At 51.6% G+C, this 26,810-nt stretch overlaps 12 protein-coding genes across 12 annotated transcripts; 4 read left to right on the top strand and 8 right to left on the bottom strand.

Moving 5' to 3' along the window:
- Nucleotides 1-254: 254 nt before the first annotated feature.
- On the bottom strand, nucleotides 255-1,519 carry BO87DRAFT_389814 (actin-related protein ArpA; the record flags this gene model as incomplete). Its single annotated transcript, XM_025624906.1, has 3 exons — nucleotides 255-317; nucleotides 375-689; nucleotides 752-1,519. The coding sequence occupies 3 exons, from the start codon at nucleotides 1,517-1,519 to the stop codon at nucleotides 255-257; spliced, it is 1,146 nt and encodes a 381-aa protein (XP_025476320.1).
- A 416-nt stretch (nucleotides 1,520-1,935) lies between these two features.
- Nucleotides 1,936-3,196, bottom strand: alg13 (N-acetylglucosaminyldiphosphodolichol N-acetylglucosaminyltransferase catalytic subunit ALG13). The gene is made up of 3 exons (XM_025624059.1): nucleotides 2,681-3,196; nucleotides 2,478-2,616; nucleotides 1,936-2,417 (listed from the first exon to the last, which is right to left on the bottom strand). The coding sequence occupies exons 1-3, from the start codon at nucleotides 3,018-3,020 to the stop codon at nucleotides 2,279-2,281; spliced, it is 618 nt and encodes a 205-aa protein (XP_025476319.1). The 5' UTR covers nucleotides 3,021-3,196; the 3' UTR covers nucleotides 1,936-2,278.
- Nucleotides 3,197-3,340: 144 nt separating this feature from the next.
- BO87DRAFT_379507 (mitochondrial 37S ribosomal protein mS35) lies at nucleotides 3,341-4,792 on the top strand. Its single transcript, XM_025624058.1, has 2 exons — nucleotides 3,341-3,927; nucleotides 4,011-4,792. The coding sequence occupies exons 1-2, from the start codon at nucleotides 3,369-3,371 to the stop codon at nucleotides 4,598-4,600; spliced, it is 1,149 nt and encodes a 382-aa protein (XP_025476318.1). The 5' UTR covers nucleotides 3,341-3,368; the 3' UTR covers nucleotides 4,601-4,792.
- A 362-nt stretch (nucleotides 4,793-5,154) lies between these two features.
- Nucleotides 5,155-5,493, bottom strand: BO87DRAFT_146244 (uncharacterized protein). Its single transcript, XM_025618145.1, has one exon. The coding sequence runs from the start codon at nucleotides 5,402-5,404 to the stop codon at nucleotides 5,207-5,209; it is 198 nt and encodes a 65-aa protein (XP_025476317.1). The 5' UTR covers nucleotides 5,405-5,493; the 3' UTR covers nucleotides 5,155-5,206.
- Nucleotides 5,494-5,581: 88 nt separating this feature from the next.
- Nucleotides 5,582-7,405, bottom strand: BO87DRAFT_366176 (uncharacterized protein; the record flags this gene model as incomplete). Its single annotated transcript, XM_025621828.1, has 3 exons — nucleotides 6,804-7,405; nucleotides 6,704-6,734; nucleotides 5,582-6,606 (listed from the first exon to the last, which is right to left on the bottom strand). Exons 1-3 carry the CDS (start codon nucleotides 7,245-7,247, stop codon nucleotides 5,582-5,584), a joined length of 1,500 nt encoding a protein of 499 aa, XP_025476316.1. The 5' UTR covers nucleotides 7,248-7,405.
- A 1,352-nt stretch (nucleotides 7,406-8,757) lies between these two features.
- On the bottom strand, nucleotides 8,758-13,629 carry BO87DRAFT_366174 (putative chromatin remodeling complex subunit (Chd3)). The gene is made up of 3 exons (XM_025621827.1): nucleotides 13,189-13,629; nucleotides 9,547-13,117; nucleotides 8,758-9,492 (listed from the first exon to the last, which is right to left on the bottom strand). Exons 1-3 carry the CDS (start codon nucleotides 13,495-13,497, stop codon nucleotides 8,876-8,878), a joined length of 4,497 nt encoding a protein of 1,498 aa, XP_025476315.1. The 5' UTR covers nucleotides 13,498-13,629; the 3' UTR covers nucleotides 8,758-8,875.
- Nucleotides 13,630-13,791: 162 nt separating this feature from the next.
- BO87DRAFT_379504 (RNA methyltransferase) lies at nucleotides 13,792-15,511 on the top strand. The gene has a single exon (XM_025624057.1). It carries the CDS (start codon nucleotides 13,913-13,915, stop codon nucleotides 15,416-15,418), a length of 1,506 nt encoding a protein of 501 aa, XP_025476314.1. The 5' UTR covers nucleotides 13,792-13,912; the 3' UTR covers nucleotides 15,419-15,511.
- A 238-nt stretch (nucleotides 15,512-15,749) lies between these two features.
- On the bottom strand, nucleotides 15,750-19,785 carry BO87DRAFT_341875 (putative SNF2 family helicase/ATPase). Its single transcript, XM_025620720.1, has 5 exons — nucleotides 19,456-19,785; nucleotides 19,330-19,356; nucleotides 19,125-19,268; nucleotides 16,104-19,064; nucleotides 15,750-16,037 (listed from the first exon to the last, which is right to left on the bottom strand). Exons 1-5 carry the CDS (start codon nucleotides 19,579-19,581, stop codon nucleotides 15,924-15,926), a joined length of 3,372 nt encoding a protein of 1,123 aa, XP_025476313.1. The 5' UTR covers nucleotides 19,582-19,785; the 3' UTR covers nucleotides 15,750-15,923.
- Nucleotides 19,786-20,021: 236 nt separating this feature from the next.
- BO87DRAFT_379502 (uncharacterized protein) lies at nucleotides 20,022-21,481 on the top strand. Its single transcript, XM_025624056.1, has one exon. It carries the CDS (start codon nucleotides 20,283-20,285, stop codon nucleotides 21,069-21,071), a length of 789 nt encoding a protein of 262 aa, XP_025476312.1. The 5' UTR covers nucleotides 20,022-20,282; the 3' UTR covers nucleotides 21,072-21,481.
- On the bottom strand, nucleotides 21,362-21,933 carry BO87DRAFT_379501 (uncharacterized protein). Its single transcript, XM_025624055.1, has 2 exons — nucleotides 21,763-21,933; nucleotides 21,362-21,700 (listed from the first exon to the last, which is right to left on the bottom strand). Exons 1-2 carry the CDS (start codon nucleotides 21,869-21,871, stop codon nucleotides 21,519-21,521), a joined length of 291 nt encoding a protein of 96 aa, XP_025476311.1. The 5' UTR covers nucleotides 21,872-21,933; the 3' UTR covers nucleotides 21,362-21,518.
- A 153-nt stretch (nucleotides 21,934-22,086) lies between these two features.
- BO87DRAFT_418635 (putative AP-3 adaptor complex subunit mu) lies at nucleotides 22,087-24,282 on the top strand. Its single transcript, XM_025626897.1, has 3 exons — nucleotides 22,087-22,178; nucleotides 22,237-22,656; nucleotides 22,730-24,282. The coding sequence occupies exons 1-3, from the start codon at nucleotides 22,135-22,137 to the stop codon at nucleotides 24,189-24,191; spliced, it is 1,926 nt and encodes a 641-aa protein (XP_025476310.1). The 5' UTR covers nucleotides 22,087-22,134; the 3' UTR covers nucleotides 24,192-24,282.
- Nucleotides 24,283-24,315: 33 nt separating this feature from the next.
- On the bottom strand, nucleotides 24,316-25,986 carry BO87DRAFT_146183 (tyrosinase family protein). Its single transcript, XM_025618144.1, has 3 exons — nucleotides 25,371-25,986; nucleotides 25,230-25,315; nucleotides 24,316-25,173 (listed from the first exon to the last, which is right to left on the bottom strand). Exons 1-3 carry the CDS (start codon nucleotides 25,770-25,772, stop codon nucleotides 24,441-24,443), a joined length of 1,221 nt encoding a protein of 406 aa, XP_025476309.1. The 5' UTR covers nucleotides 25,773-25,986; the 3' UTR covers nucleotides 24,316-24,440.
- Nucleotides 25,987-26,810: the final 824 nt, after the last annotated feature.

Below are 26,810 nucleotides of genomic sequence, written 5' to 3'. Positions count from 1 at the left end.
AGCGTAGTATGAGTGGCAGATGGGTATGGCAGCTTGAATAATCGAGGCGAACAGAAAAGAGGGGTATCTATTAAAAGCTGCTGCTGACCATTGTGAGCATCACCATTGATGTCTCTTCCTAGCTAGTAGCTTGCATGTTCAGTCTTTGCAGTGAAACGTATCCCGTCGCGGAGTCTGCGAGCTGCAGGTGCGGAAGTGGATACGTCGATCGTGCAGGTCCCTGATATTGGTTTCATCCGAAAAGGCAAGCACCTTTAAGCGAACTTCCGGTGGATGATTTCGGGGTCTTCGTGCCATTCGTCTGCGCTTACCCACATCTATTGAAGGAGTTAGATAAATGGTCCATGGTTTAGGGGGATGAGATGGAAACCTACCTTCCGGAAGGTGCTCAAGCCAGCAAGAATACCACCTCCGATCCATGTCGTGTACTTCCGTTCTGCGGGGGCAGAGATTCGGATCTTCATATCCTCCACGGCCAGACGCTTAATCTCGCGCATCAACCGGTCTGGGAAATTCTTGCACAGCGTTGATCCACCAGACAGGACGATGTTGAGGTACAGAGATTTCCGCAAATCGAGATCCGTCCGGGTAATGGCATCCTGCACGATCTGATGTACACCAGGGTATTCCAAACCAATAAGTTCCGGATCGAAGAGAATCTCGGGAGCGCGGTAACGTTCTTGTCCGATCTGTCATGGTTCGCCATTAGAAACCCAATTCAACCCGATCAGCATAACGTAAGAGAAAGTACCTTGATCTTGTGTCCATCAGGGAGCGCATAGTCGACGGACTTCGTCTCCGACTTGTGATAGCTGTTCATCCAGTCCTTCTCCTCCCGCTTCGGATCCAGCGAAACGTAGCACACCTTCTCCTTGATCATGCGGACGACCTCCTTCTCCGCACTGGTATGCAGCACATGTCCATTCTTTCGTAACAGTAGTTGCAGCTGCTCCGTCACATCCCGACCCGCCACATCAATCCGCCGTATACTGTTCGGGATCGCGAAACCTTCAAACACCGGTACCGCATGGGACACACCATCCCCTGAATCGAGAACCACACCCGTTGTCCGACCGGACGCGTACAATGACAGCACAGCTTGAATTGAGGTGTACAGCGCCGGAACGTTAAAGGTCTCGAACATGATTTGGGCGGCAGCGTCGCGGTTCTTGCGTGGGTTGAGCGGTGGCTCCGTCAGGAGCACGGGGTGTTCTTCCGGCAGCGTTTTCAGCTCATTCTCGTACACGTAGTGCCAGATTTTCTCCATATCATCCCAGTCTGTTACGATTCCATGTTCCAGAGGGTAGCGAATCTTGAGTAAGCCGCGCAGTTCTTGAGCTCGTTGTCCGATAAAGACGTCGCCTTCGAGACCACCGGCCATCACCCGCGGATGTTTGGGCCGGCCCACGAACGAGGGGAAGTAGCAGGAGGGGATCTCCTCACCGGCAAAACCGGCGCGGATGGTCCCGCTGCCATTGTCGATGACGATCGGAGCGTTGTGGAGGGTGGCCTCTGCCATTGTGTGGAGAGAATGTTGGGGATTGGGGATCGGGGAAGAGGGAGGAGAGATCGAAGGGCGCGGGTGTTTTGTTGTCGTCAAAGGCACGGAGAGGCCCCGCGGCCTGGTCGGTTGCTGGGCGAGGACGCGGAACTCGAACGATGTCGCAGAACTTCTCTCGGTAGAGTGCTTGAGCTCGATTGCTCTTCTGCGAGGTCACGAAGTAGAGCAAACCAGGCCGGAGGGAAGAATAGCTGCGGGTTGTTCTGCGCGTATGTTTTTGGGGTCGAGGAATGGAAAGCACAGACCAGCACCGCTCCAAACTCTCGGAAATCCCAACTATAACTCATATCTACAACCCATCACAGTAGGGTAGAAGGCATTACAATCATTATGCTTTGCTCGCCATATGGTCAATTTATAAAGACATAAATATGCTTGATTTCTTCAATTGTCCCAAACGAATTGGCTACTCCTACAGATACATTCCCAATAACCTATATCTAAGCGTTGTTAAGCCACCATTCAGCGGATTGTCCAAGACACTGATGAGTCCAGTCGTAAGTAAAACCGTTCGTTCTACCTTCCATGGCTATTTGGTCTCAAAACTCCTCATTGCGCAAGGCTCACGGCCAGCTACCCGATGACTTCCATAGTCATAATAATTATAATCGTACCACAGTGGCGGTGTCATCCCAAACAACTTACAGATGTATCGCTTTCAATGCGCCCGGCAGAGTGGATTCGACCGGTGCTAGTGATAAAGACCCAAAGGCGGCTTCAATCTAAGAAGCCCAGTTCGTCAGACATCACGCTCTCCAGCGTTGGCTGGCGCCGCTGGCTTACTCCACACACAGGCGGCCAAGCCAGCATCTGAGCTCGCAGCTTTTCTGCACGAGTGAGTGCGCTCGAAATTTCCCTGAAAAAGGAGTGAGCTCGTCTATGTCACCCGATCCTAAAGACTGAAGAAGCAGCGTACCAGTAGTTGCTGGCGACAACATATCCCTGCTTCTGCAGTTCCTGTGCCAATTCTTCCTGGTGATTATCCTTCAGGGTTGGGTTCGGTACAACAACAAGCGGCACACCAAGCCGTAATGCTCCAAGAATACTTCCCGATCCTGGACCCAAACCATGTCAGCCACCTCAATTAAGCATTGGAGATACTGTAGACATGGGCATTACCAGCGTGGCTGATGATAAGTCCCCCGACTCGGCCCTCAGACGGATCAGCTCGAGCCAAGCCCATCTCCTCGTCTAGTCCAGCCTGGTTGAAGTCGAATCCAGCGATTTCAAGTCCATGGCGGCTTTCACTGTCAGGAGGGCATCTGTTCTGGAACTCATCCCAAAGAGCCTGGCCGTCCTTGCCATATTGCACAAGTAGGTGGGTAAACCCTAGTTTCTGTAATGCCAGCAGACACTGGTCTGCCAGTATTGACTGTAGAAGAAAATGAAAAGAAGCTGTAGCACCCACAGTCACGAAGCAGACCTTCGTAGTGGCATTTGGTTGGAGAGGAGACGGCATGATGGTTAGTTAGTAGGCGGGCGATATCCCGCACGGAACAAGACTGACTCAAACGTGGTCAAATTTGCCAACCATATCAGCCTCTAGGGAATATAGTCAGTGCTGTAGCATTCATATACTGGCACCCAACATGCCAGACTCTAAATGAAGTTGGCACGGAAAGACGCAAAGGCAAGTACGAAGTTGCAGTTGAGGTAAGTAGTTCCAGCCAATTGTTCGGCGGTGAAAGCCACTGCCTTCCCGAAACGGTTTAGTGGCACGCGGCGATGGAAGGAAATGAAAAACATCCGCCGAACTTCCTCCACTGCGCCTCTCATTCCCAATATCCCCAGACTTTCCCCTCCCCCAATGGCCTCAGTAGCTCGGTCGCTGGGCCGCTCGGCCTTCTTCCTGGCCCGGAGAGGGCCTATCTTCACCCCCGTCCGCCAATTCTCCGCGACGCCCATCTCCCTCGTCTCAGAAGATCCGCCCGTCCCTGAGGAGCCCAAGCGCCCTCGTCCGCAGGACCTGCCCCCGGCACCCGAATACTCGCCTGATTTCCTCTCGAAAGAGGAGCGGGAGCAATATGACTTGATGTCTCCGGAAGAGCGAAAGGCGTTCGACGAAGCGAACCGTGCTCTTGTCTCCGAATACAACGACCCCCAGGCCCGTGCCGCCATGTTCGCCGAGCTCGACAAGGAAGTCTTCCAGATCGAAAGAGAAACACATATGCGTTTCGAGGCCCCAAGAGTCAGATCGAACGGCTTCTGGGCGGAAGATGAACCAGATGATCTGGCTCTCGTTGAGGACGGCGATGAGGATTTCAACGATGACGAAATGACGAGCATGGCCTACGCACAACTCGAACAGCATCGTGAAATCAGAGAATACGCTCGAATCGCCGCTTGGGATATGCCATTGTTGAGCGGTATGCAGCCACACCTACACCCAGACTTCAGATAGTTTCCCCCTCATGTCAGACACAATCCCTTTGCTGATAACCCGCAATAGAGCTCGCCAAACCCTTCACCCTCCCCCCCGAATCTCACATCCTCCGCTTCCGCTACACAACATACATGGGCGAGCAGCACCCCGCCGAACCCAAGGTCGTTGTGGAGCTGTCCTCCAAAGATCTGACCCCCAAATACCTCACCGAAGCGCAACGCCAGACCTTCCTCAAACTCGTCGGTGTCCGCTACAACCCCCAAACCGATATTGTGCGCATGTCCTGCGAGAAATTCCCGCTCCGCGCCCAAAACAAGCGTTACCTTGGTGACACCATCAAGTCATTGATCAAGGAAGCGAAGGAGGGGGACTCGTTCGCCGACGTCCCTCTCGATCTGCGTCACCACAAGCCCAAGGTTACGCACCGCTTCCCCGAGTCTTGGGTTATGACACCCGAGCGCAAGAAGCAGCTGGAGGCCACTCGTGCTGAGAGACAGCGTCAGGAGCAAGAGCGGGTGGACGGCAACAAGGTCGTTCTGCAGGCGGCGCGGACCCTGCCGGCTTTGAACCCTGCGTTGAACGCAAAGGCCACGGAAGAGCGGGAGAAGGTTGCGGTGAAGGTCAATGCAAAGGCTCAGAGGAAGAGGGTTCGGTGAACTGAGCATTGAGCTGTGATGAGTTCTGGAGGGAATTCTAGGGAAACAAACACCACGCCTCACTTCCACCATGATCGTTATTCACTTACGAGAAACGGAGGGAGTATGTCCATATGGTAACCTGATGTGTCTGTTTTCGAGGGTATACTGTAGTATTTTCTTTGACCTGTGTAAGCTCAAACAAAACAGGGCGGCGCATATTTCGCAAGGTTGTATTAGACACTTTTATCTTATGTCAATGTATTATATCTCATTCATCGTTAACTAGCACTTCCTCTACTTATTATAACTGCATGAATCCTGATACTGTCTGATTGGACCTAATAGCATCGGGGGATGATACACTACGTTGCAACGGCTCTATTGACTTTACATTCCATATATTATGAGGTTCTGATATGTTCCTGGTACTATAGACATGATATATGCTATAATATCCAGCATACCAAACCGTTTCAACGACGGAAAAGAAAACTAGAGGAACAGATCAAGCAAAGGTAGTAAAAACACACGGAAAAGAAGAGAAGACAACATAAATCGAAACTCATAATTAGCACATGTAAAAGAATCAAAGGACAGAAGACAAAACACACCACCGAGAACCCTTCAGCACAGGACGTCGATTATGGAAACTTGACAATCCGCTGCGCCTTGCGCCGGTTGTATGTATCCCGACGACCACTCTTTCCCTTCCCAACCTAGATCATGAACGAAAGGAGAGACATCTGGTCTGGGCACAGATGAGAACCAGAGAGAACTAAATGCCGATGGCAATAATATAATGACCTGGCATCCTTGAGCCATCCACACCCGCCGGACTCATCAACTTTGTAAGTATATTTAGTTCGACTAGTACTCGCCGTGTCGTGTATCATATCATAAAGGATCGAGACCCTGTATAATTACGTCTCATATTTAATTGAAATTGTCTCGAGCAGTGCAGGACTACTCAAGCAGCGGGATTCGTTGGACGGCCGGGCTTTAATCATCGTCCTTGGTGCCCAGGCCTAACAGATCAACTTCGAAGGACCCGTCACACGACTTACCGAACCCTCTCTTGGTACCGATAGCGCCGAAGGTCGCTTTGTGTTCTTTTTTATCTTTGTGTCGGTCGCGGACAAGATCGGGACTCGAGTCCGAAGATGCAGTGCCGGACTGGGTTAAAGGGGAGGCACCGCGAGTAGCCGGCTCGGACGCGCTATCTAGGGCAGACCGGATGTTCGGGCTTGGGTGGTCAACCTTGGAAATGGGAGATGCAACGCTCGGCGGAGCAGTACCATAGCCTCTACTCTCCCCGCTGAATGCATCTACTTCGCTTGCTTCAGGTTCGGACTCCTGCTTCAGGATAGCAGGCCGAGGCTGATACAACCGGCGGGATTTTTGTGCCTTCTTGGAACGAGGCTTATAGGGAGAACCACCGGCCAGCAGGTACTCCGAGCTCCCGGACATTGGAGTCGGCATTAGAGATTGTATACTGCGGACGAAGTCCTCACGCTCGCTGTTGACACTCGCAAAGGCGGCGGTGCCATTTGCGTTGGCCAGCGCGCGCATCTTCCCGGGCGCAGATTCCACGGATGTGTAGCTGGGGTACTCTGGAAGAGGGTCAAAGGATAAAAGATCCATTTTTGAAGAATTTTTTGCTCCGTGTCTCTGGGGCATTTGAGCCCTGGACGGTCCTGCGGCGGCATAGACAGGCCGCGACGATCCAGGAAGTGCAGCTGGTGAGTGCTGAATAGCATAATGAGTTTTCTGCTGAGAGTCCCTTTCAATATCAGAAATGTCCGAGATGATGTTTGCCCCGAGGCGAGATGGGTTGTGGACCGCTCCGAAACCCCCATTGTCCGTCAGTGGCAGAGCATGACCGATTTGGTGACGAGGATGAACATGTCCATTCGGTATCAGGCTGGGAATGCCATACTTCTCACGATACCAGCGGGGAATGTCACGGAGGCCAAGCTTCTCGAGCATCGCCGGGTCGCCAGGCATCTCATGTTTATAAAGGCAGCCTATGGTCATATTAGTGGTCATACTACACAACCAGACGACTGAAATACTAGCCTTGTTGTGAATAGTCACACTCGCCATGGCGAATCCAGTACGAACAGTATTCTTTCTTGGTATTGTAGTGAGGTCCCTGGTCGAGGGTCAGTCACACGCGTTTTCCTTTCTCAAAACCTTTGTAATGCTACATATCAGGACTTACTTGTCTAGAACCCACATTGCCAGCAATACTACCACCACTATTAGGCACCAACCAACCGTTACTGGACGAACTGGGCGTAAACATGCCGCGAGAAAGACCATGCTGTATCAGCGTTGTAATAGCCAGACGCTCGCTTGTCGGAAGACATTCATCGGAAAGGACTCTCATCAACGCGGCCTGTAAATCAGAGTCACGGGTGCGGTGTCCGGTCGAACTCGTGGACGTCTCTCGAGTGGAAGCGGGGCCAACTCCTTCGACAACATAAGACTGGGGCCTCATCTGTACAATCCCAAGGCTCGTCATTCCTTGGGTTTCACTGGCTGCTAGCACACGAGGAGCCCCACGAATTGAGATATGCGAGGGGAGCTCATCCACGGCGATAAGGGGAGTGAAGGTGCCATTAGGACGAGTACAGAAGTACTGGGGATGAATCGTGGAGGACATTATGACTTGGCAGCATAAAACTGCAACCAGATGTTTGGATGATGTCTCGTAAAGAGATGAAGAGTCGAGAATGATAGATCCTAGATTCAAGTGTAGTGGTAAGCGGCTTGCGGGAGGAAAGAGATGAGAAGGGAGATGGAAGTGTTCAAGAAGAAGCCAAGGGAATCAAGAGGTAGGAGGAGAGAAAAGAATGACAGTAGGCAAGTGCGCGTTTCAAAGCGCGTGGTGAATGGCTTTGGTGTATGTGCGAGAGAAATGTCACTACATTCACTGAAGCCGGCAGTGGGGATTGGATAACAGTACTGACACGGATAATTTGGAATAATTAAAACGAATTCAAGCAGAGGAACTTAAATATAGATGAATGCATAATATATAAGATAAGAAAGCTTATACGGACAATGCCATTAAAGGTAAGATAGAAGGGATGGCGACAGGTGCAGGATACAAGGTATTATTCGGGAGTCACCGTAAACATCCACAGTTAGGGAAAGGAAGGTTCCGCTAAATTGCGGAGCAGACATCCAAGAGGGTGGAAAGGCAGCAGGAGAGTAACGTGAAAGAGCCCCCAAAACGCTTTAACAGCAGGCTCCGACTTGGGTCCCGTTGTGGCTCAATTCCGCCAGTGTTTGTCCGATGATGTTGGTCAGTACAACATCCGGCTCGGATGGCTGCAGCCCTCCCACTCTGGCATAAACGCCGTTCTGGCCTGTCTTGTCGGTTTCGTTGGGGACACAATGCCCCATCCTTGAAAACTGGAGCCCTTTGACAGTCATCATATTTTTTCCTTTTCTGCCATAATCTCCCTGTATCCCGTGGACCCCCTTGTTCCCCTATGATGGTTGTCAAAGGCGGGAAGCTGCCAACACCCATGTTTGTATTGTACGTGGTTTGGCCACTTTGTATGGTATTTCCGAGAGACATCATACTGTGGGAAGCTCCCACCCTCTGTCTGAATCATGCTGGTGGCATATTCCCATTCTTTGAGACATTGAGTGCCGATAAAACGTCGCGATACAAACGGCTATATCAGCCATTGGTGTTGGTGACATAGCGACACCAACTGCCCAGTAGATCAGCAGTAAACGGCTTCCTGTGATTAGTCAAATAGAGATAGCGTTTGAGACACAATGCGGATATATTCTACACTTACAGCCCTATCAGCGATGGTGCGGCCTTTTTCACCAAGGCCATTGTGCGACTCGAGAAATGTTGGCATCTTCTGGAAGAAATTAAGCTATCCCACAAGCTTTGAGCGGGGGCCCCGGATATAACCATTCGTCAGGTGAAGGTGGGGATCTGGTCTGCTTTAAGTGTAAGTATATCAGCCAGGGGTCCAGTGAGGAATGCGATGACAGCTGCAAGGAGGGAAATTGACGGCGGCAGAAACCGAAAGGCCACAAAAACATGTGACCAATTCGGTTTACAGCCTCAAAGGGAAAGTGACTCAGGTTCATGTCGGAAACTTCCAGTCATGCCAATGATATGATTGGGTATGATGTCTATGTATGTATGTACATGCACCCATAACGATGCAAGATTGCAGCCCGTACGCCCAATAACCCCGAAGGATCCCCGTATATGCTTTTGATCCATGCACCATCAACTCCTCGCCGTCTTAATACTATCTATGGTTCATGTTCCGAATATCCATAAGGATTGCGAAATGGCTGAGGGGGGGCCCATGCTGGTTGCTGGTATGTCGACTGCCGTGTGCCATCGTTTGAGGTGAGATCGATGATGGAGGAGTTGGTCGCGCCAACGGCACTAGGTGCCTCATGTGTGGCCTGTGTGGTATTTTGTGCGGTAAGATCGATCATCGGAGAGTTTGTCGTCACAGCGGCACTGGCATTCGAATCGGTGGTGGGTATGCCAGGGTTTGTGAGACTCGATGCAGCCTTACTGGCTTGCTTCCTCTTACGCTGTGCAAGGTCCCCACGGACCCCATTCAAGTACTTTCTAGCTAGCTGGACAAGTTCACGGTCCTCAGTACTTTGCTTCAGAGCGGCAAGCATTCTGGCAACTTGAGTATCTGACCGCAAATGCGGACATGTACGCGAATATCCATAATGGGCAAGCCCGCACAGAGGACAGTGTTCGACGCCGGCCATCTTCACGCGGCAATGTCCAACTACGTGGACCTGGTTGCACGCTAAACAGGGTGGCCCCGGATGGAGGACGGGGTCTACATTGCCATCTAACGGGGGCCGTAGATCCTGCTGGGTAACGCGTTGGAAAGCACGCACTGTGGCTTCTGTTAGTTGCCAGAAGACCTTACTCGATGCAAGGGCGCTCTCACCTCTGGAAGCTTTAGCGACCTGGTCCATGTCGTCGGAATCCAGCTCGGGCGCAAAATCGGATTCTGATTCCATTGCGTCGTCCGCTCGGAACTCCCTGTCACTTTCCACCTCCTCACGAGCATGGCGGTCTTTGTTAGGCGACAGCTCCATTAGCGCATCGTTCGCATAATCCACAGCAGTCCGTTTACGTTTCCCACGACCAAGGGTTTCAGCCTTTCGTCTGGCTTCCTCGGCAGCTGCCTGCTCTCGCTCCCGCAGGATCTTTTCCCAAACATCTGCACTTGGCGCAGGCTCTTCCTCCACGTTCTGCAGTTGATCCTCGAGATTCTGGTTATCGTTCGCCCAAACCCGAGCGAAACTGAACTGATTACCTTGATTGCTGTCATCGGGTGTGCTAGCTTGCTCGGCTTGACTGCGGTCAAGAAGTTTGTCAACCGATTCCGAATCATAGCGGACGTCGCCAGAATCATCATCATCAAACAAGGCCTGAGCACCGTGCCGCAGAATGGTCTCTAGGTCTCGTCCATCGTCTTCCTCCGAAACCATGCGATCAATGAGGACGTGGTCAAGAACCATTTTTTTCCTGCCAATCTGCATGATCTTCTCTTCGGCACTTGCCCGGGTCATGAGCTGAAAGACGAGGACCTTGTTCTTTTGTCCTATGCGATGAGCACGAGACAATGCCTGCATATCCTGATGTGGGTTGAAATCGGGATCCATAATAATTACTGTATCAGCGGTAGCTAGGTTAATTCCAACGCCACCAGATCGAGTTGATAGGAGGAATGCAAAGTACGGTGAGTCTTCGGCATTGTATGCATCGATAGTCTTTTGTTTCTCGAGCGATGACATTCTCCCATCGAGGCGAAGATACATTAAGCCGACACCTTCCAGAAAATCTTCAATGATGTCCAGATTCTCAAGGAATTGACTAAAAATCAGAATCCTGTGGCCGCGGTTCTTGAGTTTTGGCAGCATTAGTTCCAATAGCTGGAACTTGGCAGCTGCATCTACCAAATGTCGATGCGAAACGGCAGCGTTGCTCGTTTTCTCTTCGATGGCCCTGCTGTAAACAAACGGATGACATAGGCATTTCCGCAGCTGCATCAAGATATTGTTGAGATTATGCTTTTCAGTTTGTTTCAAGGCACGGGTGCCTTCTTTCCTCTGGAAGATTGCCTTGATAAGCTGAGGGTTCTTAGCCAATATGGATTTGTACAGTTTCTTCTGCACCGTAGTCATCGAAACAGGGACGATAATCTGTGCCACTGGGGGGAGAAAACTGAGAACCTGGGCTTTTGTCCGTCGCAAGAAGAATGGACGGATCATGTTATGTAGTTCAAGTATATTCTCCTTTGATAAATCCCCATACTCGTTTTCGAGGTCATCTGCCCTCTTAGACGGATCACAGAATTGCAACAAATTAAAAAGCTCTCTTATGTTATTCTGGAGGGGAGTGCCCGTCAAAAGAATCTTGAAAGGAAATTTGATTCGTGACAATGCATCGTACAGTTGACTTTTGTCGTTCTTTAGCCGTTGCCCCTCGTCCACGATGAGGCCAGCCCAAGGTACTTTCGATAGCAATCTTCGGGATGCATCGTCGACCAGGGTCTCGTACGAAGCTACGACGACGTGGCACCGAAGGCTTGTATCGTCATCAGCGAACATTTCATAGTCTTGTGCTAACTTCCGAGAGAATGCCGATCCATAGTATGTGACTACCCGCAGTGAGGGAACCCATTTTTTGATCTCCTTCCGCCAATTCGGGCACGTCGAGTTTGGCACAACGATCAGGAAAGGCCAGCATTTATGATATTGAACAAGGGTTGCGATTAGGCCGATGACCTGAATGGTCTTACCGAGACCCATCTCATCAGCCAAGATAGCGTTTTGCTGTTTGTACCACATGTAGTAGAGCCAGTCAAGTCCGTCCTTCTGATAATCCATGATCTGTCCGCCTGTCATTGTCTCTGGCTGCCCACTTTTGACGACATTGGAGCTGAAGTTTTGCTTCCGGACGTGAGCAATACGCCGTCTGAGGTTGTCTTGGTTGGGTATGTGAGTATACTCCCTTTTGACCCAGTCTTCGTATGCAGATCGGAAACTCTCCCACCTCTCAGGGTTGCTGCTGCGCTCAGGAGGCGTGTCCCAGGTGACCTCCTCATACGGTAAACCTTTGAATTTGACGTACATTTCTACCACATCATCCACACGTGCAACGTCTTCTTCGAAGGTACGTTTGCGGCCTGTGTCAGGCGAGGTGCCGGAGAATCTTACATCAAAGACAATGTCCACGAGCAAGAAGTCCTCAGGAATCGCTTCCTCGGCGGTAACACAGGGTTCGAGGCTTTTATCTGACCTCATAAAGGCACGCCGCATGTGGTGATTCACAAAGCCCCAAACCCAGCTGCCCGGCATCCAGGTGGTATGGTTGTAGGATTTATTCTTCCACTTGATAAGGTACTCCCTATCTGCTCCCTTCGCGGCATCTGACTTGTGGACCACAGGGCGCCACGCGACTATCGCGCCAACCTCTCCAGGTACTGATGCACAACTCTCACACTGCCATGTCATGTGCGTTATTTCGGATAAGTGTTCGAAGTGGAAGCCTCTGTGGCAGGTGGTGCAGCGGAAGAGCAGGTTCTCGACGTCGTTGACCCGGGACATGTCAAAGGGCGTTATAGGATCTTTACCATCATTCTGCTGCCGGAGTTGTTGCTCCTGCTTTGGTGTCAGACGCTCCCGGATTGGTTTAGACATATTCCCTCTGATATTGCAAACTGAACAGCGGCCTTGATGTGGGTTAGAGGGATCCTTGGCGTGAGAAATGCCCAGACAGCGCCGGCACTGGAGAAGAAATAGATCTTCAGCTACTTTTGTGACAAGATGTTCTCGCGCAGAGCGTGGACCGAGACACCCTTGGTGGTAGGCGCTCGTACATCCTTGACAGAAAACCAGAGGGCCTTTCGCGTAGTCATCGCCAATGATATGGCAGGCTTCGCATACATTCCTATGGCGTTGGCGAAATGCATCATGCTCTGGGACTTTGCGAAAGAACTCCTTAGCCCCAAAGAACTTCTGCATCCGAGGGGCATCCTCAGCATCTGAGATGTCATCTTCATTCCTCTCGCGCAAGCTTTTCTTCTTTGACTTCCGCGTCCTTGTAGAATGCCGTATGCCTTTGGGTGCACTATAATCGCTTTCATCGGAAAGCGAGACGACCGAACGCGTATGCTTTTCGCGGCGTCGCAAGACTCGACGCTTCTTAGAGGTAGCCCCTGAAGACACAATTATGTCCTCGCTTGAAGGCGACCTCTTCCTTTTCGTACGGCGGGTTCCTTCATCACTGCTGATGGCTTCAAAGAATGCTGTGAAACCAGATCGTTGACCACGAGTAGTGCGCCGGGAACGCCCCATATCGGGTATATCTGACTCAGAAGAGGGAGACTGTTCTTCGGAAGGAACAGCTGAAGCTGACTGAGAGGAGATGTAGTGATCTGGTCCGTAGTTGAGGAAGTTGGAGAGAGACTCGGGACCGTTCTGGAGGGACTGTAGTTGCGCGAAGGACATCTGAGAAAGAAGTCGATTGTTAGTGATATGACAGAGAAGTGAGAGTCAAAAGAGGCCCACGCGATACCTACAGTTTCAGTCTCACCACTCTGCAGCTTCACCTGATAGCTCAGTCCAGCATCTGCCTCGGATATTTCACTAATGACATAGCGGACGTCAAAATGTCCGGGAAGAAACTCGTACTGCGACAGATCACTGGTCGATGTGACTGGAATTTCAACCGTGACAGAAGGCTCAGATATTGATTGCGGCTCAAGCTCTTCCTCGCGACTCGCTGTGGGATTGTTGAACTTGGCGAAGAGCTCCTTGACCATATCTCCATCGTTGTCTGCATTATCCGGCCCCTCGCCGCTACCGAGCGTTTGTAAAAGGAAATCCATGACGTGGGGAGACTATTAGAACAACAGAATACTCAACAACAAACGCTATTACAAAGCAAGTGACCATATAGAACGACTGTCAAATGAGCAATATGCGCGTCAACATAATTGCAGTTGGACCCCCAATTCCCAAGTGGGTGATAATGAGATTCCAGACTCGCGCGTTTCCCCGACAAACGCGAAATTCCGCGGCGGAGCAATATTGATGCGCTTATCTTATCGGGCGGTGAGCAGGAAAAAACCACCTCCAAAAGGCGGAGACCGTCGTTGCAGGACTCTCCGCCTAGCATACATCTCCCGACGCCAGCAGAAGTCTGACTATCTTCAAGCTCATCGTTCGAGAGTGGATGGAAAGAGAGGGTTTCTAATCTCTATAGACCTGTCTCTACTGCCCGTTACAGCTCTCTGGACTACGATGTCTCTCCAATCGTCTCTCACCTCTCTTCGAGCTTACCTTCGACCCTCAATAGCACCGTCAGCTCATTTGCACCCCGTCAGACATGCATCACTGAACTCGGCCATTGGCCGGGGCATCCGCAGGTCACAATATGTCGATGATGTTCCTCAACGACGCAATTCCGCCCGCGATGCTCGGGATGGTGGGCACAAAAGAAACATGGCCAAGCGTGACAAACGCCCAGAAGCGCGGGAGCACCGGTCTGGAACCGCATTCGACGAGGAAGAGTTCATCAAGAAAGGGACATTTCGCGCATTGCCTCGCGCATATCAAACAGAAAGAACTGTAACTAAAAGAGGGAAGGATGGAAAGAATATCTATACGAATGAGGAAGTGAGGCACCCTGATTATGTCGGCGACGATCAGGAAATCAGGAGTGGGCGTTTCCGCACATTATCCCAGGATTATCAGAGCAGGCATCCCCCGCCTCGCCAACATCGTCCCACCGACAAATTTCCCGAAGAAGTCAAAAGTTTCGTCAAAATTCCCCTCTCAGTGCCTTATACCACGCCTGCATCGCAGTTTGTTTATGGAATTTCTGCATGCATGGCTGCATTACGTGGCAGCCGTCGCCGGCTATACAAACTCTACCTCTACCAATCAGAGGGCCAAGAATTAACCCCGGAGAAAATAGCTCTACGAAAACTGGCACTTTCGAAAAATGTGGCGGTAAAAATGGCTTTTGCAAGCTGGCGCCGGTTACTCGACCAGATGAGTGATGGCCGACCTCACCAAGGCTGTATTCTTGAGGTATCCCCTTTGCCTCGGCTGCCAGTGCAATATTTCAGACCCGTTCCATCTCCGGGGGCGGATCACTTCAGCCTAGAGCTGGGAGCGCAATCGCGAGAAGAAGCACAGGTAAACACTATGAACAACACGGTTGACATCAACAACACCTTTGGAAAAAGGTATCCTGTTGTTGTACTACTCGACGGCATCGTCGATCCCGGGAATCTCGGCGCCATCATTCGCTCCGCCTACTACATGGGAGCCGACGCCATAGTTTTCGCGGGCCGAAACTCAGCAGAGATATCCCCAGTAGTTATTAAGGCATCTGCAGGAGCCGCAGAACATATGACATTTCTTCACGTGCGAAATGAAGTCGATTTCATTCGACAATCAAAAGGAAATGGGTGGCGGTTTTACGCCGCTGATGCGCCAGGCAAGGGATCTTCATCTGTATATATGGACCCGGCCGAGTTTGGGAATGAGGGCACTGTCGCCCAGGCACCGAGTGTCATTATGATGGGCAGTGAGGGCGCGGGGCTTAGCCCCCACATCCTTTCCCAGGCAAATGCTGTTGTTGGCATCCCTGGTGCTAAAATCAGCCCCGAGTTGGGCGTGGAGTCAGATCCGGCCAGAGTGGACAGTCTCAATGTAAGCGTTGCGGCTGCTTTGTTGATGAATATGTTCCTTCGGGTGCCGGTTTCATGGGCCAAGAAGGAGGATGCTAGGGTCTGGTGAGGGGTGAGCATCTATACAGTAATATCAACGACATCATATGTACACATACGTCCGAATCGCATAGTATAAATTCATAGCATACAAATATACCGAGAGGCTTTTCTCAAACATGAGACAATCTCTCAAGTCTACTATATAAACTAAACCATCATGATCAGTAGAGGTATGAAGAGCTCTTTCTCCTGTCCTTGAGGCTTCAACCTCATAGTCAAGTCACCCAGCTGGGTAATATACTGAATGATCAGGTTACGGTTTCGAGTGCACTACGTGATGGAAGACAACTTTCAAAAGGTCTTTTTAACCACAAGGTGTCATTTTACAAAAGCGAAGGAGATGGAAGATGATCATAAAACTACAATGGCATCTATCTGCCAACGCCGGACCGACATATATGGAACAAAATAGAACCAACAAACCCTCCCTCCTCATAAAATGGCTTCCCAAACAGTCTACAGAATAGTCGTAACAATCCTCGTCATCGCCCACCTCTGATTACAGGAAGAGATCATTTCTTGCGACTCCTCGACTTGGGTGCCGCATTTGAAGAGACACTGGCTGCCCGCGATGTTGAGGTAGAAGTTGCCTTGCTGCCACCCTTGACGGCCTTGACTTGCTTATTCTGTGGGTAGGTTAGTCGAGCTCCTCTGTTGTGATTATGGATGGTAGGAATGTCAAGGAAACTTACAACTGCACCGCCCTTTGTCTTCTTCTTGGCGGGTGGGCCCTCATCCTCCTCGGCTTCATCGTCGTCGCGGTCACGTCCCCGGCCCTTGCCGCTCTCACCGTTGGCCTTTCCATCAGTTTCGAATTCCTTTGCCACGGTGTTCAGCAGGGTGGTGCACCGACGTCCAATCTCGACTGGGGTTCGACTAAGGAAGAACCAGTCAAAGCGGAAGAGGGGAGACTCGCGGATTTCGTCACGGATCTTCTCGTAGAGACCTTCGCCATCGACTCCATATTTGTCCAACATTACCAACAAAAACCGATCCTCCTCTTCCGTATAGACCTTCTTGTTGGTGGTAGACACAGTGTAGTTGATCTTGACTTGCTGGAGTGGCACGCGGTACATTTCCATCTTCTTGCGCAACATTTTGCGTTGGTGGTTCATCTTCCGCAATTTATCCTCGCCCTGCTCGATGACACGGAGGTACTTGGGATAATCTTGGATTTCAGTGTACCGCTCCCAGAATACTTGCGCGTACTCCTCGATTTCTTCCGGCTCTTTGCTGTCCACCTCGGTGGCGATTCCAACGTAGTCAGTACGGCCGAATTTGGCCGAACCGTTCACGAACTGTTGGAAATCCCTGCGGTTCCAGTTGGAGAAGCCTTCTTCAGACATCTTCGCCTTCTCCGCCTGCTCATCCTCCGTTAGTGGCACTGCATTGTCAATCTCCTGTTGTTCAAGATCACGTTCGGCCTCGCGCTCGCTCAGCTCTTCTTCCGGACCATCAGGCAGAGGAACCTTGTATCCGATTTCCTTGTGGAAGTAGGCCGTCTCCTTCTCCTGCAGCTCCTGAAGCCCAGGCGGGAAGAACTGCCAATCATGGACAGTGATCTGCTTTGGCGCCCGAGGAACCTTGGGCTTGGGATCAGCCGTTCTACCACCAGTTGCCAAAGCCTGGCGATAGTATTTGTCGATAGAATAAAACTGTTCCTTTCGCTCTCTCTTCGCCGGGTTGATCCAGTTGATACCAATGTCCTTCTTGCGATCTGTGAAGTCTTTGCCGTTCCATTCGTACGCACTTTCGGAGCTGAATTTCTGCAAGTCGTCGATACCAAGCTTTTCGTACTTCTTGTTCAATTGCGCAGTCCGCTCCTCGCCCTTTCGCAGAATGTTGTCGATATCATCTTCGGATATCTGGTGTTCCGCAGATATGGTGGTGTTGGCCTGAGTGTTGAAAACATTGGCAGCTCCGTGCTGGATCATACCCAGCAATTCTTCCTTGGACGCGGCATTCTTGGTCTGCTGCTGAGCGCGTCCCTGTTGAATGACAAGCTGATCGAGCCGCAACTTCTGTGCGGCACGTTCTAAGACTTTTTCTTCGATCGCATTCTCTGTAACAAACCTGAACACCACAACCTGTTTCGTCTGTCCGATACGGTGGGCACGGTCCATTGCTTGCAAATCAGCCTGAGGATTCCAGTCACTATCAAAGAGAACGACAATATCGGCCGTCGTCAGGTTAATACCAAGACCTCCAGCTCTTGTTGTGAGCAGGAAGATGAACTTCTCTGATCCCGGCTTATTGTACTCGTCGATAGCAGCAATTCGGTCCTCGTGGGCCGTTGTACCATCGATGCGGCAGTAGTTGTATTCGCGGAAAACACAGTAGTCTTCGAGAATATCAAGGACACGACTCATCTGGGAGAAGATGAGTACGCGACTTCCCTGTTTCTGCATACGCGCCAGCAGTTTGTCAAGGATCGTCATCTTTCCAGCATTGTAGATGAGATGCTCATCGGTGGTGTAGGGTGGGCCAGGCTCTGCACCTTCAAAAAGGTAGGGATGGTTGCAACATTTGCGAAGTTGCATGACGATATTCAACAAACGGGTCTTTGACTCACGCTTGCCGGCGGCGCCATTGACCGCATCGATATCTTTTTCGAGGATCTTCTGATACCACTTGACCTGCATTTCCGACATGGGGACGTAAAGATTGACCTCTTTCTTAGGCAGCAAACTCTTCTCGACGTCACTCTTGACACGGCGAAGCAAGAAAGGTCGCAGAACGCGATGGAGTTGTTGCACGACTGTATCCTGATCGGAGTCTTGTCCGGAGAACCATTGGTCGAAAGCCTCCGAATCACCGAAAACATCCGGCAACAGGAAGTTGAGGAGGGCCCAAAGCTCGTGGAGGTTATTCTGAAGTGGGGTACCGGTAATCAGTAGTCGGTTCCTGGAATGGAACACACGGATGATTTGCGCCAGAGAAGACTCCTCGTTCTTGATCCGATGGGCCTCGTCGATGATGATGTACTCCCAAGCGAACTTCTTAAGGTGCGCCTTTTCTCGAAGAATCATCTCGTAACTAGTGATACAAACGTCGAAGTTCTCATCGAGAAGCTCCTCATTGATCAGCTTGTGTCGCTGTTCTTTGTCACCCTGGAGGACAAGCACATTGACCTCAGGTGTCCATTTTCCAAACTCCCGCTTCCAGTTATCGAGGGTAGATTTGGGGACGGCGATGAGGTGCGGGCCGGTGATATCGCATACATGTCGGAGGTAGCCAAGGAAAGAAATGGTCTGCAAAGTCTTGCCCAAGCCCATTTCATCCGCCAAGATACCTGAAATACCGTTCTCGTGCAGCGAAACTAACCAGTTCAATCCTGCAATCTGGTAATCGCGCATTTCTCCCTTGATGAACGGCGGGGAGTCCCGAAAGACCGTGTTGGTTTCGCCGCCGGACTTTTCATCCTTCAACAGCTCGGCGTCTTCTTCTTGCTCTGTTCTGCGACGCCTTTCACTACCTGCACCACCTGAGCGCGACGAGCCCTTCTTCTTGGCCTTTGCCTCCTCCTCAGCATTCTGCCGGTCGATTTCGGCCATGATCTCCTTGATCCGCGGATTAGGGTTGGTTTCGATGAAATGACGGAATAAGTCGGTTAAGCCGAGGAGGTAGCGAAATCGTCGGATAGAATCATCTTCCTATAGTAATACACACCGTGAGCGACAAATCATCAAAACACGACCATCGCATTGGCGTACCTTCGACTCATCCAAACGACCATGCTTCTTGCCCAAGATACTTTTTCTCATGTGGAAAGCTTCAGACCTCCGTCTCCGGCCATCCAAAGGCGCTGCGTCGCCTGCAACACTGCTCGCCGTGGTATTTGGGTTCGTATCCGAGTCCTAATTTGTGTTAGTCGGCTTATGCGTCAGGCGGATCGCCGAGTTATTGAGTCGCGTTTACCGTGTAGTCTGGAGTGTCCTGGTAGCCCTGAATTAGGATTATTGTCAGCGGGAGCGCTTTGCCGTTTAACCAAGGACGCGCATGAAGATAATACATGGCGCAAAGAGGGGATTCGCGCTAACTTACCGTCATCGGCGCGTCTGCGCTATCCACGGGCACCGACGTGACAGGCTCAGCATTCGCGTCTGTCATAGGGGTATCTGCCTGTGATGGCGAGTCGGGAGTCGGTTCAACTGAAGGAGCCATCACCATCCACAGCGCACCGAGCGCAGCTGTTCGGTACTATACAAAGCGGGACACGAGTTGATATTAAAACAACCTAGGGTAGGAAGCTATCGATAAGACCCCTAGGAATATGTAAGATCCACGACCTCTTTAATAGCTGGCTGTAGAGGATCTGGTGGGAGAAATTGAAGTTGGGGGGGCGCACAAAGGAGGTGCGAAAGGAACAAACAGTGACGGATGATGAAAGGACGAAGAAGCACCGCCAGTCGCGCTCATGGGATGGCAAATGGAATTTCGTCGGAGAAGCGCGGCCAGGGCACGCGCTCATTGGACGGGAGACGCGAGGGCGTGACTGAGTCATTTCTGAGTCAGCAGGCGGCGGAAGACCAGTTTCCCCGCTGTGGGTCACGTTACCGGGACAGACGCAAAGAAAGATCAGCTGCGCCAGCGTCCTTTCCGAACGGTCATCGCCAGCCAACGTCCTTTGTTTGCCTGCGGATCTTGTTGTTTCTCCCTCTATAACGCCCCCTCTTTGGGCCTGTCTCTTTTAGTCCAGACTATCAGTCATATCTGCCTCTTCCTGATCTTTCTTGGGGTTGCCTCGGAGTTTGCCTAACCCCTGGTTTCCCAGAAGCACGGTTCAAGTCACCCCTCCTAGTGACGCCAACGCTAGTAGTTATTGTCAAAAGTCTCCCAGGCAGACTGCTTCTGCCACCACACCACACACCATGGACTCGATGAGATCCCTAAACACGTCACTGCCCAGCTCGACGCCTCGGCCACAACCTCCTGAGCAGCTCCTACAGTCGTTCAAGGCTGCTGCTCTCTCCGTCACGAACCTCTACAAGAATGCTGTCTACGAACAGTCGCAAGCCAAGCAAGCTGGATACCAAGAAGCAATTGAGGATCTACTACACTTCCTAGACCGGGAGAACCTCGGTCTTGGGGACGGGGAGGGCTGGAAAGTTCGGCAATGGGCCACGGAACGGAGTGATGGAAGTGGTGCCCCTAGCGACGATGATGAGGTTGAGAAACAAACCAGAGGCGCAACGCCGGCTGCCGCCCGCAAGGCACAGCCAGAATCCGAACCGATCCGACAGCCTTCCAAGTTATCGTCGGAGGAGCAAGCTCCAGCTCCGCCACAGCAACAGCTGCCAACACCTTCGACCCCTCATGCCTCTGAATCAAACGACTTCGATCGTCCAACTATCTTTACGTTTACTGCCGGGCCCACCTTTCCGCAATTCCCAGAACAAGATATGGACATGCAAACCACCGACAGTTCGACTCCAGCGTCTCAAGATGGTGCCCCGGTCAGCGTCTCCGTCTTGCCTCGAAACGCCCGGCAACAGAATCGTCATAATAACTTCACCCGCTCAAACACTCGGTCGTCCCCTCATGAACCGTCCGTCGGGATCGGTTCGAAACGAAAGCTGAACGTGCCCGATTTCTTCGACTTGTCTGGTCTAGGCAATCGAGACATATTTGGGGGCGGCAAACGTGGCCGCTTCACCTAGAAAATATGGTATCGACGAATAGACGAGCATATATTCTCACGGTCACGCAGCGGTCAATTGCATTTTTTTGTGGTTTCTTCTTTGTTTTTCTTTCGGTGCATTAGTAGGAGTATTGCATGTGGCCCTTTGGTGGGCCACGGGTCATCTTTCCGCAGTCATTTTCATTCTATCCTTGTGCTCATATTCTCTTTGCTTACATTATTTCCTTGTCATATCCCATTTCCTTCGGTCATCATTACTATTAAATATAGAGGTTATCAGACATGGCGATACCCGGTGAGGCGGCTAGTGTTATATTAATCGTACGATCCTTTCTATACACTGTTTTGTACATGTTTATTAGTGATGAAGCGCTTGACTTGATGTGCATTCCCGTCATCAGAAGAACCAACGCCAGAGTAGAATATATGGTATAGAGTACATGATATACAAATCGTCGTGGCTTCATCAGTTGAAGGCTCTATATATTCCCATCCCAACTAGTGTCGCAGAGATGGTGAAGAGCCCGAGATGTCGAGATCCCATCTTATACTTGGTTGTTCCTTGCATGATTGCCTTTTCATTCATCTTGAGGTTCTTCAATCCCGAGTAGTAGCTGTACACACCGAGGCCGATGAATGCGGCGGATCCTGCAAGCCATCAGATTAGCTATAGTACCATGATTGTCGCCCAGAAACAAATATTAACATACCAGTAACTCTGCACGATAGGCAGTCATCATATGCGTCCTCCGCAAGTGCACGCTTCGCGTCCTTGGGCTGGACATCCAAGGCGCTGTTATTCTGGGTAGATGAAGACATTGTTCTAGAATCAACGAGAGACAAAAAAAAGGTCTTTTAGAGAGCAGTCCAGACGAGTCTCGATCAAGGAGACTAGCTCGTTGCGGCGAGCTGCAGCCATTCAAAGGAAATGCATGAAAAGGCGGGGATCGGCGGCAGAACGAGGGGCTTTTGGACTCCGCTAAATGGGGGCCGATGGATCACCGACCATCATTGCTGCACCATGACCACCTCTGCCTACTACATTACGCCCCCACCGGTCGGGATAGGTCGCCTTCGCCATCATGAGCGGCCAGGTCGATGCGCTCTATATCTATGATGAGCAGAGGCACGCCGTTCCTTCCAATGTTCTGATTCCCAGCAGTCACTGACCTGTCCTCTTCCAGCAATCCGATCGTCGAGCAGGTCTATCGCTCCCGTCCGCCCTCCGCATCGGCCATTCTCCCCCTCTATAACGCCTATGCAGCTCCGCGCCCGTCACTCATCTACTTTCCAAACACAACTCCACCGGTGACAGTGTTTTCGGTAGTGCAGTCCAACCTGCTGTTCTTGGCGCTGTCCGAGGTTGATACGGAACCCCTGCTTGCCTTGGAATTCATCCATCGGGTTGTTGATGTTCTCGAGGACTTCGTTGGAGCACCATTGCTTTCCACCAAGATCCAGGCGAACTATGATGTGGTCGCACAACTTCTGCACGAAATGTGCGATGCGGGGGTTGTTTGCAATACAGAGCCCAATGCGCTACAGGAGGTAGTGGAAATGCCAGGATGGATGGGGAAGCTGTTAGGCGGCGTTGGATTGCCTGGGTGAGTGCCCACCATTACCGGATGAAGGTCACCATGCTACATATAGTGAACTGACGGTCTTTCTTATGCGCAGATCATCGACACCGATTCTGGGACAACCCAGTGCCATGAAGCAATCAGCCGCCGCCGCGGCCCAAGGACCTGCGATACCCTGGAGAAAGTCCGGAGTGAGACACACTTCCAACGAGCTCTATGTTGATATTATCGAATCACTTTCCGTGACGATGGCGCCATCAGGACGAATACTCTCTGCGATGTCTTCCGGTACTATCGCCTTCACCGCCAAGATATCCGGTGTCCCTGATCTGCTTCTTTCGTTAACAGCACCCGGTGGTCAAAATGCCTTGGGGCGTAAGTTGGAGCTGCCGGTGTTCCACCCATGCGTGCGCCTAGCGCGCTGGCGGGAGAACCCTGGCGAGCTCAGCTTTGTACCACCAGACGGTCGGTTCATTCTTGCCGGGTACGAGGTGGATCTCATGCCAACAGACCCTACACTTGATCAACCCCCGAGTCATATGGAGAAGCTTTTCTTGCCGGCTATTGTGGACATTCGTAAATCGCTTGGGCCGACTGGCTCAGACTTTGAGGTCCGCCTTATTCTCAACACAAATTTCCCGGGATACTCGTCCTCTAGCCGACCTGGTGTCGGGCGTAGCGGATCAGGCACGTCTACACCCTCTTTTCTCGGGGGTGGAGGCGGCAACTCCTCAGCGCCAGCGCTAGAAGAGGTTGTGGTGACCGTCCCGATTCCGAAATCGGTCCGGAACGTCACAGACATGCACGCCAGCCGTGGAGAGGCTTTATTCTCACCGGGCAACGGCGTATTAGAATGGCGCGTGCCGACCAAAGATGCCGGCACAATTTCCGGGACGGCGACGCTCAGGTGCACCGTCGTAGGACACTATGCGGATGACGAGCTGGACGACGACGTCGAAGAAATCGACGCAGACACCAATCTCCTCCAGGGCTACTACGACGCCAGCGCGTCTTACCAGAACCCTGAAGCAGACACGACGAAACGCAAGACCAAGAAAAAGAAGAAGAAGAAGGTCGTCAAGAAATCATCTTCCCGCGCAGCAGCAGCGGCAGCGGCAGCAGAAGCCTCAGCTTCTTCGCCCGCTGAACCCCTCTCCTTGAACCCGGAGGATCCCGAACAACTCACACATACTCCTACTCCTGAACCCGAACAATCGCAGACGCTTACACCGCCCGTTCAATCATCCTCGCCGCAACCTCCACCGTCACTTCCCCGGTCACAGTCACAATCACAGAAACAATCACCCAGCCGAGCCTACTCGGATTCCTCCATCTTCCTTTCGGCGCCCCGTAAAACCAAGACCCAACTAAACGCGACACTAATGCCTAACTCGGCAGCGGTGTCGTTCTCCGTTCGTGGCTGGCTTCCCTCGGGGCTCAAGGTAGAGTGCCTGAACATCGATCCGCGGCGGAGTCGCGGACTAGGCGAGGGAGTGAAACCATATAAGGGAGTGAAATATATCTGTATGAGTCGGAAGGGAGTGGAACGGAGATGCTAAATACTACGTTGCTATACATCTAACAATTGATCTATTGGATATAACCGCTACTTCAGGATTACTGACGACTCAAACACTTACTGTAAAACTGAAGGAAATACTATGAACCGTTGTATGAGTCCGATTTTGATTTTTCTCGTACTAACAACATCATGAAATCACTTTTCGCATCACACATTCTATTTACATTCTCATTACAACTATACAACTCACCACTCTCGGCAGTATATACACCCACACCTCCCCAACCTAAACATAAGCATAACAAAACGGCCCCTTCGTCGTACTCATCAACTCCTTCATCCTCCTCGGTACTCCATTGGCATACCCCAAATCCACAACCGTCTGCAAGGTAGTATTCTTACTAGCCGGCTCATTCAAGAACGTTCCCGTTCCCGAGATCGCATTCTCCCTACTCTTCAAATCCAAATTCTGCCAAATCCACCAAACCCGATCGATCATACCATGATGATGCCAGAACGCCGGATCTCCAGGACTAACATAGACATCGCGTCCCGGATCTCCACCCATACTATAGTGTCCAGAGCCATGGACACCAATCGACCCACTGCCAGGCACACCCTGCATGGTCATCTCGAAGTCCCAGACATCGTCGTTGTCCAGGATAAGCGAGGTGATCTTGGGGTAGGTGTTGTACTTTTGCAGAAGGGCGGTGGTAAGACTGCGCTTCAGGCAGCGAGGGTTGTAGTTCAGGGGGTCGGAGACGGCGGCGGTGCTGCCTCCGGGGAGGGAGAGCGCGGCGGGGCCCATGTTCACAGTGTAGTTTTTGAAGGGACCGCTGGTTACGCAGCCACCGCCGGTGCCCGGGGGCAGGATTATAGGGGCGTAGTTGCCGAGGTAGAGGGAGATGTTGCCTTGGTTGGGGATGTAGTAGCCGTTGCCGGACATGGAGGTCTCGGAGCCGTCGAATACTTCAGACGCTTCCATTGTGTGGATGGCGTCATAGCCCCAGTCCCAGTACCTGTGAGTTGAGGTTAGTTGGGGAGTTTGGGGGTGAGGGAGAAAAGAGGGGCGTACGGGAAGTCGCCTGCGTAGTGGCATTCATTACGGAGGGCTTGCTCGAATTCAAAGGTGAAGTAGCGGTGCCATGCGAGGAAGGTTCCCTAAGACTCTTGTTAGTGCTCTGGATGGGTGTAGCAGAGAAGTAGTAACGTGTACCGTGTAGTGGATCTCTAGAGTCTGATTGATATGCGTGGCTAGGAAATCATCATAGCGAGTCTTAGCACCTGGAGCTAGATGCGACGGGGTGCGCAAGGGAAGCTTCTGCAGACAGAGCACCGAGTTGATGTAGTCTTTCTTCTCGGGCTTCGAGAACGCCCGCCAGTCACGGCGGATCCGCAGGGTTTCTCGCGTGCAGGCCTGCTTGTCCTCGGAGCTGCTGGGGAGGTTGGCCAGAGTCTGGTCAAGGGCATAGCTCGACAACTGCTCAAGCTTGGCAGCTGCGGCAGCCACGGCAGCGTCGGATGCAGCTGGGCTGGTCAGAGCCGTCTGGGAGGCTGTGGGCACAGCCCAGGCCTGCGAAGCAAGCAGGCTCAGACTGAGGGCCTTGAGAGCAACCATTGGGTTGGCTTTAAAGAAGTGAAGGCAGAGGCAGGACAGAACGGGAGCGCAGCCTGAGCAGAGAAAGAGGAGCCCCCGAAACGGGGAATCCCAAGCCTTTAAGTGTTCATCCCTTGTTTAGATCCTTGTTTAGATCGCCTAGACGTTCGTATCTCGCTATGGGCACGAGCCTATGCTATTGATGGCGATTCGGATGGCCGGCGAGAAATAGAACGGAGCCCTAATCGACTGGGATGCTGACCGAGCAAGCATGGAGTTCGAAACAGCTCCAATAACAATGGCAGTCTAAGCAGTTAGGGCGATGCGCTGTCTGCTCTAGGCTTGTCTGACGGCTCCACTATCGGTTCCAGACTCCGCCAGAGTTGACCGGAGGGGATGAATCCGCATGAATGGTGAGATTCATGTTTGCTGAGGTGGGATCGGGAGGCTCAGAGCCACCGAAAGAAGAACGTGGATGGTGGATGTTTATAGTGAGGTCGTCGTATATGCAGGGCTATGACAGTGTTGTACTTCCAAGAAGAAGATGTCTGGAGAAGAATAAGTTTCGAGAGTATCATACGGTATGGGACGGAACCCGCTAAGCGATGGCGGCTCGCGGGTCCGACTGTCTGACACCAAACCGGTTCCACCCTCTGTCTCTTTCCTCCGACAACCAAGGATCCCTCCACCGGCTGGATCGGATCCTTCGATTCCTCCCAATATCTTATAATGCCCTGAAAGTGGAATCGTTGCTCTCAGTGGCTTGACCCGCTCATCGATCGATCCTTGAACGATCCCGCCTGTGGCCCAAGTGTGATCCTCCATCCAAGGACAAACACAGACGATCAGTAAACATTGCGAGTCAGATCTACCAATTGAGCATTGCATATGCTAGATTCCTGCTGGCTTTGGCTTGCTCTAAGCCATTATTACTGGTAAGTTATCTTATTACGGTCCATTGTGCGAAACATCCAGTCCAACTGGCTTGGTGCTTGACTAGGCGAGAGGAATTAATTAATATCTAGATGAACCCTAATTCTAGCTCCTACGCTAAGTAAA

This window comes from Aspergillus neoniger, assembly GCF_003184625.1.
Source record: "Aspergillus neoniger CBS 115656 unplaced genomic scaffold BO87scaffold_33, whole genome shotgun sequence".
In the NCBI taxonomy this organism is placed as follows: domain Eukaryota; kingdom Fungi; phylum Ascomycota; class Eurotiomycetes; order Eurotiales; family Aspergillaceae; genus Aspergillus; species Aspergillus neoniger.
This window is presented reverse-complemented; position numbering and strand designations above follow the sequence as displayed.

Excerpts from the sequence above, each read along its gene's own strand:
- alg13 (XM_025624059.1), bottom strand. The coding sequence starts at position 3,020 with ATGCCGTCTCCTCTCCAACCAAATGCCACTACGAAGGTCTGCTTCGTG. Across the intron at positions 2,617-2,680 it reads ACTTATCATCAGCCACGCTG|GATCGGGAAGTATTCTTGGA; the intron begins GTAATGCCCATG and ends GTTTGGGTCCAG. Across the intron at positions 2,418-2,477 it reads GTTGTCGCCAGCAACTACTG|GGAAATTTCGAGCGCACTCA; the intron begins GTACGCTGCTTC and ends CTCCTTTTTCAG.
- BO87DRAFT_379507 (XM_025624058.1), top strand. The coding sequence starts at position 3,369 with ATGGCCTCAGTAGCTCGGTCGCTGGGCCGCTCGGCCTTCTTCCTGGCC. Across the intron at positions 3,928-4,010 it reads GGATATGCCATTGTTGAGCG|AGCTCGCCAAACCCTTCACC; the intron begins GTATGCAGCCAC and ends AACCCGCAATAG.
- BO87DRAFT_146244 (XM_025618145.1), bottom strand. The coding sequence starts at position 5,404 with ATGGCTCAAGGATGCCAGGTCATTATATTATTGCCATCGGCATTTAGT.
- BO87DRAFT_366174 (XM_025621827.1), bottom strand. The coding sequence starts at position 13,497 with ATGGATTTCCTTTTACAAACGCTCGGTAGCGGCGAGGGGCCGGATAAT. Across the intron at positions 13,118-13,188 it reads AGAGTGGTGAGACTGAAACT|ATGTCCTTCGCGCAACTACA; the intron begins GTAGGTATCGCG and ends CTTCTTTCTCAG. Across the intron at positions 9,493-9,546 it reads GGTCGCTAAAGCTTCCAGAG|TGCGTGCTTTCCAACGCGTT; the intron begins GTGAGAGCGCCC and ends CAGAAGCCACAG.
- BO87DRAFT_379504 (XM_025624057.1), top strand. The coding sequence starts at position 13,913 with ATGTCTCTCCAATCGTCTCTCACCTCTCTTCGAGCTTACCTTCGACCC.
- BO87DRAFT_341875 (XM_025620720.1), bottom strand. The coding sequence starts at position 19,581 with ATGGTGATGGCTCCTTCAGTTGAACCGACTCCCGACTCGCCATCACAG. Across the intron at positions 19,357-19,455 it reads GCGCAGACGCGCCGATGACG|GGCTACCAGGACACTCCAGA; the intron begins GTAAGTTAGCGC and ends ATCCTAATTCAG. Across the intron at positions 19,269-19,329 it reads AGGACACTCCAGACTACACG|GACTCGGATACGAACCCAAA; the intron begins GTAAACGCGACT and ends AACACAAATTAG.
- BO87DRAFT_379502 (XM_025624056.1), top strand. The coding sequence starts at position 20,283 with ATGGACTCGATGAGATCCCTAAACACGTCACTGCCCAGCTCGACGCCT.
- BO87DRAFT_379501 (XM_025624055.1), bottom strand. The coding sequence starts at position 21,871 with ATGTCTTCATCTACCCAGAATAACAGCGCCTTGGATGTCCAGCCCAAG. Across the intron at positions 21,701-21,762 it reads CCTATCGTGCAGAGTTACTG|GATCCGCCGCATTCATCGGC; the intron begins GTATGTTAATAT and ends GATGGCTTGCAG.
- BO87DRAFT_418635 (XM_025626897.1), top strand. The coding sequence starts at position 22,135 with ATGAGCGGCCAGGTCGATGCGCTCTATATCTATGATGAGCAGAG. Across the intron at positions 22,179-22,236 it reads TATATCTATGATGAGCAGAG|CAATCCGATCGTCGAGCAGG; the intron begins GCACGCCGTTCC and ends GTCCTCTTCCAG. Across the intron at positions 22,657-22,729 it reads GGCGGCGTTGGATTGCCTGG|ATCATCGACACCGATTCTGG; the intron begins GTGAGTGCCCAC and ends TCTTATGCGCAG.
- BO87DRAFT_146183 (XM_025618144.1), bottom strand. The coding sequence starts at position 25,772 with ATGGTTGCTCTCAAGGCCCTCAGTCTGAGCCTGCTTGCTTCGCAGGCC. Across the intron at positions 25,316-25,370 it reads CTCTAGAGATCCACTACACG|GGAACCTTCCTCGCATGGCA; the intron begins GTACACGTTACT and ends CAAGAGTCTTAG. Across the intron at positions 25,174-25,229 it reads CACTACGCAGGCGACTTCCC|GTACTGGGACTGGGGCTATG; the intron begins GTACGCCCCTCT and ends CTCAACTCACAG.